This window comes from Oncorhynchus nerka, linkage group LG11, assembly GCF_034236695.1.
Source record: "Oncorhynchus nerka isolate Pitt River linkage group LG11, Oner_Uvic_2.0, whole genome shotgun sequence".
In the NCBI taxonomy this organism is placed as follows: domain Eukaryota; kingdom Metazoa; phylum Chordata; class Actinopteri; order Salmoniformes; family Salmonidae; genus Oncorhynchus; species Oncorhynchus nerka.
This window is the reverse complement of record NC_088406.1, coordinates 36,538,543-36,552,505: the sequence shown is the minus strand read 5'-3', so window position 1 is coordinate 36,552,505 and position 13,963 is coordinate 36,538,543. Positions and strand designations below refer to the sequence as shown.

Below are 13,963 nucleotides of genomic sequence, written 5' to 3'. Positions count from 1 at the left end.
AAGACAAATCCAAAACTGGTCATTATGAATAAAACAAGCAGTATGGATATCAGTTGTCTGTTAGAAGATTGGCAGGAGAATAGACTGACTGATCAGTGAGAGGACACTATTTAAGCAGCACTCACCTGAAGCAAACTCTGTGCCAGTCAGTGTTGAGTGCCTGGAGGTACTGTTCATCATAGATCCGCTGTCTGCATCCCGCACACACGGGCAAGCTTCTGCCAGCTGCAATACAGTTAGTGGACAGATCAAAGGATGACACATACAGTTGAAGTCGGAAGTTTACAAACACTTAGGTTGGAGATATTAAAACTAGTTTTTCAACCACTCCACAAATTTCTTGTCAACAAACTATAGTTTTGGCAAATCTGTTAGGACATTACTTTGCATTTACATTTACATTTAAGTCATTTAGCAGATGCTCTTATCCATGACACAAGTCATTTTTCCAACAATTGTTTACAAACAGATATTTCACTTATAATTCACTGTATCACAATTCCAGTGGGTCAGAAATGTACATACACTAAGTTGACTGTGCCTTTAAACAGCTTGGAAAATTCCAGAAAATGTCATGACTTTAGAAGCTTCTGATAGGCTAATTGACATCATTGGAATCAATTGGAGGTGTACCTGTGGATGTATTCCGAGGCCTACCTTCAAACTCAGTGTCTCTTTGCTTGACATCATGGGAAAATCAAAATAAATCAGCAAAGACCTCAGTCTGGTTCATCCTTGGGAGCAATTTCAAAACGCCTGAAGGTACCACATTCATCTGTACAAACAATAGTATGCAAGTATAAACACCATGGGACTACGCAGCCGTCATACCGCTCGGGAAGGAGAAACCTTCTGTCTCCTAGAGATGAACGTACTTTGGTGCGAAAAGTGCAAATCAATCCCAGAACAATAGCAAAGGAAGTTGTGAAAGAGGTACAAAAGTATCTATATCCACAGTAAAACGAGTCCTATGTCGACATAACCTGAAAGGCCGCTCAGCAAGGAAGAAGCCACTGCTCCAAAACTGCCATAAAAAAGCCAGACTATGGTCTGCACATGGGATCAAAGATCATACCTTTGGAAAAATGTCCTCTGGTCTGATGAAACAAAAATTGAACTGTTTGGCCATAATAACCATCGTTATGTTTGGAGGACAAAGGGAGAGGCTTGCAAGCCGAAGAACACCATCCCAACCGTGAAGCACGGGGGTGGCAGCATCATGTTGTGGGAGTGCTTTGCTGCAGGAGGGACTGGTGCAATTCACAAAATAGATGGCATCATGAGGATGGAAGATTATGTGGATATATTGAAGCAACATCTCAAGACATCAGTCAGGAAGTTAAAGCTTGGTCGCAAATGGGTCCTCCAAATGGACAATGACCACAAGCATACTTCCAAAGTTGTGGCAAAATGGCTTAAGGACAACAAAGTCAAGGTATTGGAGTGGCCATCACAAAGCCCTGACCTCAATCCCATAGAACATTTGTGGGCAGAACTGAAAAAGTGTGTGTGATCAAGGAGACCTACAAACCTGACTCAGTTACACCAGCTCTGTCAGGAGGAATGGGCCAAAATTTACCCAACTTCTTGTGGGAGCTTGTGGAATGCTACCCGAAACGTTTGAACCAAGTTAAACAATTTAAAGGCAATGCTACCAAATACTAATTGAATGTATGTAAACTTCTGACCCACTGGGAATGTGATTAAATAAATAAAAGCTGAAATAAATCACTCTACTATTATTCTGAAATTTCACATTTTTAAAATAAAGTGGTGATCCTAACTGACCTAAGACAGGGAGTTTTTACTAGGATTAAATATCAGGAATCGTGAAAAACCGAGTTTAAATGTATTTGGCCAAGGTGTATGCAAACTTCCGACATCAACTGTACATTAGCTTCACCATTTGCATGGCTCATATACTTCATGATACATCACCACCACCACCAGTGTTATTACATGAGATATGTGATAATTCCCACCTCCCTCTTTAAAAGTGGTTAACTAACTGATCAGCTTAGCTCCAGAAATCCAGTAAGAGCAAATTGATGTATCAGACAGCCACCCATCAAATCTCTTATCACTACTGGTGGTAGAGGATGTCAATTGATTATTGATCAAGGGTTGATATCTCTGTTTCAGTAGACAATTATGTAAGTCTGAAAAGTACTCTGATACTGTAGGATTGAAATAATGTAAGATCAGTGTTGACCCCAAATGACACAAATAGTTTCTATACAAACTAAAACCATAGCATCAGTTAGACAGCAAATACAAATTCATCAACTGACACTCATTAGCTCAAACGCATACAACCTCCCCAATTTCAAAATGGAGAGAAATTGACCTATTCTTAGTTCAACTGAGTATTAGAAGTGTGGGATATTTTCGGGGCATGCAAATGTGGCTTTTTGTCTTTTACTTTAGTTCTTAGAAGTAGAGCTTTGGAGCGGTGCATTAACACAGAACCACATTCATCTATTCTACACTGCTTTTGCTTGTAGGAGGATTTAGGTGTGTGTGTGTGTGTGTGTGTGTGTGTGTTGAGAAGGATCACAAGAGCATGTGTTATCCCCATGTAAATCCAGAATGGGAGAAGGGTGGTATGCAAACAGGAACATGGTGTCAGAAAAATAAATACCATTAATTTGTATAGGATGAATTAGATGAACCACAATATACGATTCTGTTTCATATGTGAGCAAAAGAAAGTTTCGTCTGAGAGAGAGAAAGAGAGTGAGGAAGCAAGCGAGCAACAGAGTGAGAGAGAAAGATTGACAGAGTGAGAGTGAGAGTGAGAGAGAGAGAGAGAGAGAGAGAGAGTTTTGACCAAGAGAACAGCGAGCAAGAGCCAGAAAGCTGCAACAAAGTGCTTGGATCTTTATAAATCGGTTTCCTTGTTTTACATTTGTCAATGTCACTTGTCACTGACTTTTAGGGTTCAGTGAGTCCATTCAACCTTATTTCAGAGGTCTTGGCAGCCCTTATCAAGTCAATGGCTTCATCACAAATAGCACCCTATTATTTATAGTATATAGTGCATAGACCCATAGGGCTGTGGTCAAAAGTGCACTACTCCCTATATCAGTGTTACCTAAACCTGGTCCTCGAGAACACCCAACAGTACACATTTTTATTGTAACCCTGGACAGTCACTATTGTGCTGGGTTGGGAAACTTTGACCAGAGCGCTATGGGCCATGGACAAAACGAGTGCTCTATAAATGGAATAGGGTGCCATTTGGGACGCAGACCCAAGATAGTCGGTTCCAAAATTATTGACATCATTGATAAAAATCAGCAATTGTGACTGTATAAGCTATATTGTAAAAAACAAAAATAACTCAGGAAATTGTATTATTTTATACTAATATAATTGCTCAGAGAAAGAGATTTTGTTTAACCCCAAGATATTACCCCTGTTACTGTTAATGGTAATGGTGAGAGGTTAGCATCTTTGGGGTCATTTCATTTGTCACATGCTTTGTAAACAACAGGTGTAGACTAAGAGTGAAATTCTTATTTACAGGTCCATTCCAACAATGCAGAGAGAAAGATCATTGAGAAATAAGAGATAAGTAATAACACATAATAATAAAAGTAATAATAAATACACAATGAGTAAAGATAACCTGGTTCTATACACGGGGTACCAGTACTGAGTCGATGAGCAGGGGTAACGAGGTAATTGAGTTAGATATGTACATATGACTAGGAATAAAGTGACTAGTCAACAGGATAGATAATAAACAGTAGCAGCAGCGTATGTGATGACTAGCAGTCTTATGTCTTAGGGGTAGAAGCTGTTCACTATCCTGTTGGTTCCAGACTTGGTGCATCGGTACTGCTTTCCGTGCGGTAGCAGAGAGAAAAGAAAAGTCTATGATGGGTGGCTGAAACATCATATTTACTTCAGTATTCAGACCCTTTACTCAGTACTTTGTTGAAGCACCTTTGGCAGCGATTACAGCCTTGAGTCTTCTTGAGTACAACGGTACAAGCTTGGCCCACCTGTATTTGGGGAGTTTCTCCATTCTTCTCTGCAGATCCTTTCAAGCTCTGTCAGGGTGGACGGGAAGTGTCGCTGCCCAGCGATTTACAGGTCTCTCCAGAGATGTTCGATCATGTTCAAGTCCGGGCTCTGGCTGGGCCACTCAAGGACATTCAGAGGCTTGTCTCGAAGCCACTCCTGCACTGTCTTGGCTGTGTGCTTAGGGTCGTTGTCCTGTTGGAAGGTGAGACTTCGCCCTGGTCTGAGGTAATGAATGCTCTGGAGCGGGATTTCATCAAGGATCTGTACTTTGCTCTGTTTATCTGTCCCTCGATCCTGGCCAGTATCTCAGTGCCTGCTGCTGAAAAACATCCCCACAGCATTTTGCTGCCACCACCATGCTTCACAGTAGGGATGGTGCCAAGTTTCCGCCAGGCGTGATGCTTGGCATACAGGCCAAAGAGTTCAATCTTGGTTTCATCAGACCAGAGAATCTTGTTTCTCATGGTGTGAGAGTCTTTTAAGTGCCTTTTGACAAACTCCAAGCGGGCTGTCATGTGCATTTTACTGAGGAGTGGCTTCCGTCTGGCCACTCTACCATAAAGGCCTGATTGGTGGAGTGCTGCAGAGATGGCTGTCCTTCTGGAAGGTTCTCCCAACTCCACAGAGAAACTCTGGAGCTCTCTCAGAGTGGCCATCAGATTCTTGGTCACCTCTCTGACCAAGGCCCTTCTCCCTCTATTTGGCCGGGCGGCCAGCTCCAGGAAGAGTCTTGGTGGTTCCAAATTTATTCCGTTTAAGAATGCTGCAGAAATGTTTTGGTACCCTTCCTCAGATCTGTGTCTCGACACAATCCTGTCTCTGAGCTCTACGGACAATTCCTTCAACCTCATGGCTTGGTTTTTGCTCTGACATGCACTGTCAACTGTGGGACCTTATATAGACAGGTGTGTGCCTTTTCAAATCATGTCCAATCAATTGAATTTACCCCAGGTGGATTGAAATAAAGTTGGAGAAACATCTCAAGGATGATCAATGTAAACAGGATGCACCGGAGCTCAATTTCGAGTCTCATAGCAAAGGGTCTGAATACTTATGTAAATAATGTGTTTTTAATTTTTAATACATTTGCAAAACATTTGAAAAACCTGTTTTCACTTTGTCATTATGAGGAATTGTGTGTAGACTGATGAGGGGAAGAAATAAATACATCAATTTTAGAATAAGGTTGTGGAATAAATGCTGAAAAAGTCAAGGGTTCTGAATGCACTGTATACACACAAATTAGGGCTGACCCCAATAAGTCGACTGGTTAATTATTTGGATGTTAGGCTGTTGGTCAACCAAGATTGTTTTAGTCAAATATATATTATTATTATTTATTTACATATAAATATATATATTATTAATGTGTTTGAGCCAATCTGTTGTGTTGTGACAAGGTAGGGGTGGTATACAGAAGATAGCCCTATTTGGTAAAAGACCAAGTCCATATTATGGCAAGAACAGCTCAAATAAACAATGAGAAACGACAGTCCATCATTACTTTAAGAAATGAAGGTCTGTCAATACGGAAAACGTTTGAACATTTCTTCAAGTGCAGTCACAAAAACCATCCCCACAGGAAAGGAAGTCCCAGAGTTACCTATGCTGCAGAGGATATGTACATTAGAGTTACCAGCCTCAGAAATTGCAGCCCAAATAAATGCTTCACAGAGTTCAAGTAACAGACACATCTCAATATCAACTGTTCAGAGGAGACTGTGTGAATCAGGCCTTCAAGGTCAAATTGCTGCAAAGAAATCACTACAAAAGGACACTTGCTTGGGCCAAGAAACACAAGCAATGGACCAGTAGAAATCTGTACTTTGGTCTGATGAGTCTAAATGTTTTATTTTTGTTTCCAACCGCTGTGTCTTTGTGAGATGCAGAATAGGTGAACAGTTGATCTCCGTATGTGTAGTTCCCACCGTGAAGTTTGGAGGAGGAGGTGTGATGGTGTGGGGGTGCTTTGCTGGTTACACTGTCAGTGATTTATTTAGAATTCAAGGCACACTTAACCAGCATGGATACCACAGCATTCTGCGGCAATATGCCATCCCATCTGGTTTGTGCTTAGTGGGACTATCATTTGTTTTTCAACAGGACAATGACCCAACACACCTAGAGGCTGTGTAAGGGATATTTGAACAAGAAGGAGAGTGATGGAGTGCTGCATCAGGTGGCATGGCCTCCACAATCACCCTACCTCAACCCAAATGAGATGGTTTGGGATGAGTTGGACCGCAGAGTGAAGGAAAAGCAGCCAACAAGTGCTCAGTATATATGGGAACTCCCTCAGGGCTGTTGTAAAAGCATTGCAGCAGAAGCTAGTTGATAGTATGCCAAGAGTGTGCAAAGCTGTCATCAAGGGAAAAGGTTGCTACTAATTTTGATTTGTTTAACACTTATTTGGATACTACATGATTCCATTTGATATTTCATAGTTTTGATGTCTTCACTATTATTTTACAATGTAGAAAATAGTACAAATAAAGAAAACCTTTGACTGGTACTGTATATGTTTGTGCCCATATCAGTGAACTAATCCATTGCGGAGGCCTAGACTTAAAGCCAATTTACGCTTGATTAGAAAATGTGGTCGGAGGCTCGACACGGAGGGTGTGACGCAATTTCAGAGGACAAATTGAGCTCTGTACAGCATTGCCAGGTGGTTTACCTGATAAAATAACAGCATATCTACTGTGGAAAGACCAAAACGACAGAGTTCCTCAGAGAGTAATTAGAGACAGGTTGAATCCTGTTGAGTTTTATGATAATGATGAGTTTTCAAGGAGATACCACATCTCCAAGGACTCTGTAATGCAACTGGAAAGAAAGGTTGCACCAACCATTAAGCATGGGAGTGATAGCAGCGCGGCTGTACCCACTACTTCAGCTCTTAGTGGCCCTACGGTTCGTTGCAACTGGATTTTTCCAGATGGTGGATGGGGATCTTTTTGGACTCCACAAGTCAACCGTCTGCAGGATTGTAGTCCGCGTCCAGTGTTATTGCTGGTCTGAATAATCTGTACATAAGGTTCAATCCTAAAGAGGAATCAGCAGTTGGATTTTACAGGAGAGCTAGATTCCCAGGTGTACTAGGGGCAATAGACTGGACACATTCCTATTCCCAACCCTGGTGGCAAGAATGGAGAACTATTCCGTAATCGGAAAGGTTACTGCTCCATCAACGTGATGACAAATGTCAGCTCACCAACATCGTAGCTAGATGGCCAGGATCCACCCATGACAGCAGAATCTTTGACAATAGTCGTCTGTGTGCAATGCTGGAAGGGGGGGGGCATTTGAAGGCCACCTACTAGGTGACAATGGATATGCTTGTCGTGGGCACCTTATGACATCCCTTTTAAAACGCCCAGACACCAGACAAGAGGAAATACAACACCTCTCATCCTGACAAGAGGATAGACTTTTTGGAGTGTGGGAAAAAAATATTCCCGTGCCTACAGGAGGGGTTCTGCACAAAGATGGACGCGACCCTGACAATCATTATTGCAGTGACAGTTCTGTATAACTTTTGCAAGAGACAAGGAGATGAGCTACATGAGGAAGACCTACCTGTCCCCTATCAACACTTTTTTAAATGTATTGTTTTACTTTTGGTGCCAGCGAGAATGACATTAGAAAATAGTCAAGACGACTAGCTTGATTGAGCCTCCGTCTTGTATAACTCACTAGGTCAGGATATTTAAGCCCCCATATATTCACTAGTTCCAATATATCCATGATATTCGTGATTTCCTTAAGTGCACAAGGGTGCTAGTTTGTAGAGTAATTTCCTTTACGTTCCATTGAGGTATTTCAAACCGTATTATAATCCCCCACCATAATAATAGAGTCTTGTACTGCTTGATCAATTATTATATACATTTTCAAAGAAGTGTGGATCATCATTATGGGGTGGCAGCGTAGCCTAGTGGTTAGAGCGTTGGACTAGTAACCGGAAGGTTGCGAGTTCAAACCCCCGAGCTGACAAGGTACAAATCTGTCGTTCTGCCCCTGAACAGGCAGTTAACCCACTGTTCCTAGGCCGTCATTGAAAATAAGAATTTGTTCTTAACTGACTTGCCTGGTTAAATAAAGGTAAAATTTTTTTTAAAAATTATTTGGACCGTATAGATTAAAGAGTCAAATCTGTTTATGGTCCAATAACATAATTACAATCATCTGTCTTGCGGATCCGCTTGAACAATTTGCACATTCGAATTGAAATGATTGTTTATTAATACCATCACCCCTTTTGAGTTTCTTTAACCATGGGAGAAGTATACCCCCCCCCATCTAACATTTTTGAATGAGTTTCCTGTAAACAATAGGTATTATATTCCTTCTCTTTTCTTATCTGCTAAGCCATTACAATTATAAACTGGCTATACTTATTTCACCATTTACCATAATGCGATACAAGTTTCAATTCTATTTATCATAATATATGCTTGTAAACTTACCATTAGAAAGTACCATAATGATTTAGTGTCCATATAGCTGTACCATGATATTTGCACTGCTAAACCTAAACCTCCAATTGTTCTCCGCTATTCCACCCTCTAAAACCTACCCCCATCCCAAGTTAGGTTGTCATCCCAGTGACTGGCAGACCACCCTTGTCCCCCTGGATCCTAGGGCCTTTGAGCGATTGGGACACATCCTTTAAAAAGAGCACACAGTGCCAGCCACAAAAACAGATCAACCAACCAAAGCATTTCCAACGCCCTCACCTTGATTGTTTTATATACAGTTATAAAAAAATGTATACAGTACCAGTCAAAAGTTTGGACACACCACCTCATTCAAGGGTTTTTCTTTATTTTAACTATTTTCTGTAGAATAATAGAGAATATATCAAAACTATTAAATAACACATATGGAATCATGTAGGAACACACACATGCTGGTCCCCTGTTGTGACCATTTCCCAAGCATCTCTGTGCAGTCAGACCTCTGATTATTTTGTGCCACCAAGACCACAATATTTTGCCCCCTCTCTGATTGTCCGAGTGTGACCCTCTTCTCATGGGTTACTGCAGCTAGTGTTGCCAGCACTGCCACTGCCTGGGTTGGAGCACCCCACCGGAATCCCCACCGGCTAGGTACAAGGTCGTCAAGGTTCTCATTAATAGCTTTGATAAATTCCTTGTATATTATGCTCAACCATCCAGGGGTTTTGGCTTTGTAGGACCAACCCTGCCAGGTAAGCTTAGACTCTTGAGGGGCCGGTGCTGCTTTAGTGGGTCTCTGATCGCATTTATCTTTGTCTTGGCTGCGTATAGGCTACTTGCAGCAGGCCTTTAAAACAGATAGACTTATCCTTAGTGTATGGGTCGCTCAGGTGGGTGTCTATATTTATCATTTAAAATGTATATCCCATATCTTCACAAAATTCAGAGCTCTCTCTGTCACAACTCACTTATATGGCTCACTCACTTAATTGGCATTACTTTGGCAATTAGTGGAACAGCAGTTCAATGCTCCAGCTGATCTTACTATGGAAACCAGATCTTGCCATGAAATTTCTGGTCAATGACCCCGCCTATGGGAGGACCGAGTAACAGCATTGTTCAATACAATACTTAGGTGCTCTATCCCGTTGGTATTACTAGGCTACTTGTCATAGACACGTTTACCATCTATTTCATATTGTTATGTTATATTGTAGGCTATATTATTTGCCTCCCCCCACTCATTGACAGAATGTTGAATATTCAACCTCCACAATATAGGCTAGTGAGCTAACTAAAGAATCAGTGGAACTATACTGAATAAAAATATAAATGCAACAAATTCAAAGATTTCACTGAGTCACTGTCATACAAGGAAATCAGTCAATTGAAATAAATTCATTAGGTCCTAATCTATGGATTTCACATGACTTGGTCACAGATAGCTTTAAAAAAAGGTAGTGGCTTGGATGAAATAAACATTCAGTATCTGGTGTGACCACCATTTGCCTTCTGCAGCGCAACACATCTCCTTTACAGAGTTAATCAGGCTGTTAATTCTGGCCTGTGGAATGTTGTCCCACTCCTCCTCAATGGCTGTGCGAAGTTGCTGGATATTGGCGGGAACTGGAACACCCTATCGTACACGTTGATCCAGAGCAACCCAAACATGCTCAATGTGTGACATGTCTGGTGAGTATGCAGGCCATGGAAGAACTGGGACATTTTCAGCTTCCAGGAATTGTGTACAGATCCTTGAGACATTGGGCGTTGCATTATCATTCTGAAACATGAGGTGATGGCAGAGGATGAATGGCATGACAATGGGCCTCAGGATCTTGTCAGGGAACCTGCATTCAAATTGCCATCGATAAAATGCAATTGTGTTCGTTGTCCATAGCTTATGCCTGCCCATACCATAACCCCACCGCCACCATGGGGCACTTTGTTCACAACGTTGACATCAGCAAACCACTCACCCACACAACACCATACACATGGTCTGCGGTTGTGAGGCTGGTTAGACCTACTGCCAAATTCTCTAAAACTTAGTTGGAGGCGACTTGTTGAGAAATGAAGATTAAAATATCTGGCAACAGCTCTGTTGGAGATTTCTGCAGTCAGCAGGCCAATTGCACACTCCCTCAAAACTTGAAGGCCTTTTACTGTCCCCAGTTCAACGTACACCTGTGTAATTATGATGCTGTTTAATCAGCTTCTTGATATGCCAATGTAAACAAATTTGTGCACAACATTTTAGAGAAATAATATTTTTGTGCATATGGAACCTTTTTGGGGATATTTTATTTCAGCTCATGAAACATGGGACCAACCATTTACATTTGCGTTTATATTTTTGTTCAGTGTAGTTACATTGAAAGTAGGCTAAATGAGGTCATGGATTCACAGGAATGGAATGACAAGGAAAGGTATTGTTTCAAAGAAAGTGTAACTGTATCAGTTGTGTTGATCTAGGTTAGAGCAGCGCTGCAGTTTCATCACCCCATTTAATTTTGATTTAATTAGATTGAACTAACCAAAATATTAGCAGTTGAAATAGACACATTAATATACTTCTAAACACCATCCCAGCCTTGTTAGCATTATGCAGCGGGCTTGTGTTACTCGGAAATAAAATAGAACGACTAAGGTTACCTACTTGGGTTATTGCAGCAAAACAAGGACATACCGGACATTCTTTATTGATCATTCTCACAGAATACTTTTCATAAAGCTAACCCTCCAAAAACACCATAACACAATGTATCTATTGTTTATTGTGTATGGTGTCGTTTATTATGAATTCAATGGAGCATCTCTGTTCTCGAGCGCGGAAGGATGCACTGCGCTCGCTCTAATAACATCTCCCGCCCTCACACATGCTTCAAGGCACCCGCTATCATGGTTCCAGAGAAAAACTGCGTATCGAAAACTTAAACTCACCTTCCTCCTCTCCCATACGTTCGTCCTTCCAGTCACAACAGAGCAGCATCAACCTCATTCACTCTCCGATTCCGGGCTCTATGAGAGCCTGACTCTGATGAACAGATAACCGGTCTCACTTCGACCAAAGCCCAGCTATTCGTGGTGTGTGTTTATGAAGCTGGATAGACTAGATCCTCACAGCTGGATACTACTTCGATTCATTCGATGAGGAGAGAATGGGCGATTTGAAACAGTCAGGCTGGGGGACCGGAAAATATGGGTTGGCCAACCGACAACAATCCCTGGAAATTTGGTCTGCGTAGCACAATCAAAAGCAACTGAGGGCAGAGAGACGAAGCGATGCGCAATGCACCCATCACAGAAATAGGAGATGTATCAGAATAGCTGTATTAGAATAGTCATCTAGTCTATGAGAGCATGCTGGAATAGGCTAGTTGCAGTAAAAGTGTACATTCAGACATTTTAAAGTTCCTAAATAACATTTGAGCCATTGATTCATTTTGATATGTTAGTGCAGGTGGAAAAAAGCGGATACCTGGGCACAAATGTGTATTTATTAACCATTTTATTTCGTTATTTTACTTAAGCAAATAAAATGCCGGGATTACCGGGAACAAGTCACATGTGCGTCATGAAAATGTAAAAGTGCAAATCCCCATCGTTCCTCCTTTTTTGCCATTTAAATAAGATGAATACTATTCCACCGCATGGAAGACACGGTGCGGCGTGCCCCGGATCCGAGCGGCTCACACAGTTCAGAAAAAGCCCTACGGGTAGGCTACAAGAACTGAAGCGAGTGAGAGTCATGATAACCTAGGGCAATTACTACAACATACAGTCCACACAATCCCTAAAGATTCATCGTAGTGTAACTTCATAACAGAGTGAATCCATATTTGGTCAGTAATGTCTAGTGAGTCTTATTGAACTGTAACTAACTCAAGTAAAGAGTGAAATGGGAGCTCACTCTCACAATTTACACAGACTAGGGGAAGCCTACACACAGACACATGTTTAAAAAGCCCTTACATATACAGTATAACAATTCTCATCAGTGATTAAATGCATTACCCAAATATATATTTTTTTTAACAAACATGTTTTGCCTTATTCAAGATTACACAAATATGGTGATAGTCTACTTTCATGAGCGGAAACATTTGAAACTTGAATAATGAGCGACAACTTGCATAAATGAAACTATAACTGCATGTGAAACTAGAATGATTTCAGATATGCATAACATTCTAGGCACTTAATCTAGCACACCAGAAAAATTATACGTAATTAATAAAACAAAATGTTCAATTCATACATACATAATGTACAATACATGCCAGAGCAGTATCGAAATAATTTCAGTTTTACTTTTACATTTTTGTAAAACTAAAAACATTCAAATCACTTAAAAAACAAAAAACACTGTTTCAAAGGTCTTGGGTACAAACCAACACAATGTATGCTATGAATATCACTCAAGATATCACCTACAAATCTTTTGAACACCTTTGGATTGATTGTCATCAGCTTTACCACATTCAGAGCAACACCTGCTCATCATACTTCACAAGTTTGTCAGAAATCAAGGTAAGAAGGCTACTTACACCATGGCCCTTAAAATATAGTCAAAGTTGAAGCGGGCAGATGGACTGTGAAACCTGTGCCCACACACACACATGCTAAGCCACTGCTATTTCACCCAGGGATATAAATAGCAGCAGAGATGATAGAAAGCCAGAGGAGGCAGTTCTGAAGATACATGGCCAAAGTTTATCAGCACTTTACTAACAACACCCCTTGAAGCTCAACCCTTGGTTTGACATGTCAGTATGCGAAGAGCTCCAACTTTGGTACACACAGACACTAAGCACATGGAGAGGGATGTACAGTTACAGGAATGGTGCTGGTTTTGACTTGGAGCACTTCTCTGCATTCAAAGCATGCTTAATCGCTCTAGTTGGATAATCTTTCATATTCTCCTATATACCCAAACATCTCTGGCAACATGTGCAAGCTCACAAGCACATAGAGAGACACACAGCCACATATCAACGCCCACACACATGCATGCACACACAAACACTTGGTAACTACTAAAAGGGGAGCATCGCAGGCATGTCAGTAAGAGCTGATGAACACCACGAACAATGATAAAGGCACAATCAAAAACACTAAGTCACATCAAATGTGTGCAAAAGTCTGGGTCGGTGGGTTTGTATAAAAAATATATTGAGTCAAATAAAGTACAACATATCTTTACATACTCTAATGGGGGATTTTGTGCATATAAAATGTACATTCTAGATCATGCAGTAGCACCATTGTTTCTTGAGGTTCAACTTCTTCTGAAGAACACCCTCTACTTCTGCCTTCCACAGTATTTGCTTTGGCATCCAGCAGCAACTCCTCCTGTAGAGAAACAACATTGGAAGAGAGGATATTTTAAATGCATGCATTTGTAAGAGGGTTTGCATTTGTACTTGGTTCGGTATCAGATTTATGTCTTTTTTTGGTCACATGCCAGA

The 13,963-nt window shown here is 41.0% G+C and overlaps 2 protein-coding genes across 16 annotated transcripts in view; both read right to left on the bottom strand.

The window, feature by feature from the left end:
• LOC115136798 (LIM domain kinase 1-like) overlaps window positions 1-11,640 on the bottom strand; it is a 77,251-nt gene extending 65,611 nt beyond the window's left edge. The window contains exons 1-2 of the mRNA XM_029672599.2: window positions 11,436-11,640; window positions 126-225 (exon numbers count right to left, since the gene is read on the bottom strand). Coding sequence (XP_029528459.1) covers window positions 126-225; window positions 11,436-11,493 — 158 coding nt within the window. The 5' untranslated portion in view covers window positions 11,494-11,640. The remainder of the gene's footprint in view (window positions 1-125; window positions 226-11,435) is intronic.
• Window positions 11,641-11,986: 346 nt separating this feature from the next.
• Window positions 11,987-13,963, bottom strand: part of elna (elastin a) — a 102,127-nt gene continuing 100,150 nt past the window's right edge. For all 15 annotated transcript variants that reach the window (XM_065024478.1, XM_065024479.1, XM_065024472.1 and 12 more), the window contains one exon: window positions 11,987-13,847. In XM_065024478.1, the coding sequence (XP_064880550.1) occupies window positions 13,798-13,847 (50 nt within the window). In that variant the 3' untranslated portion in view covers window positions 11,987-13,797. The remainder of the gene's footprint in view (window positions 13,848-13,963) is intronic.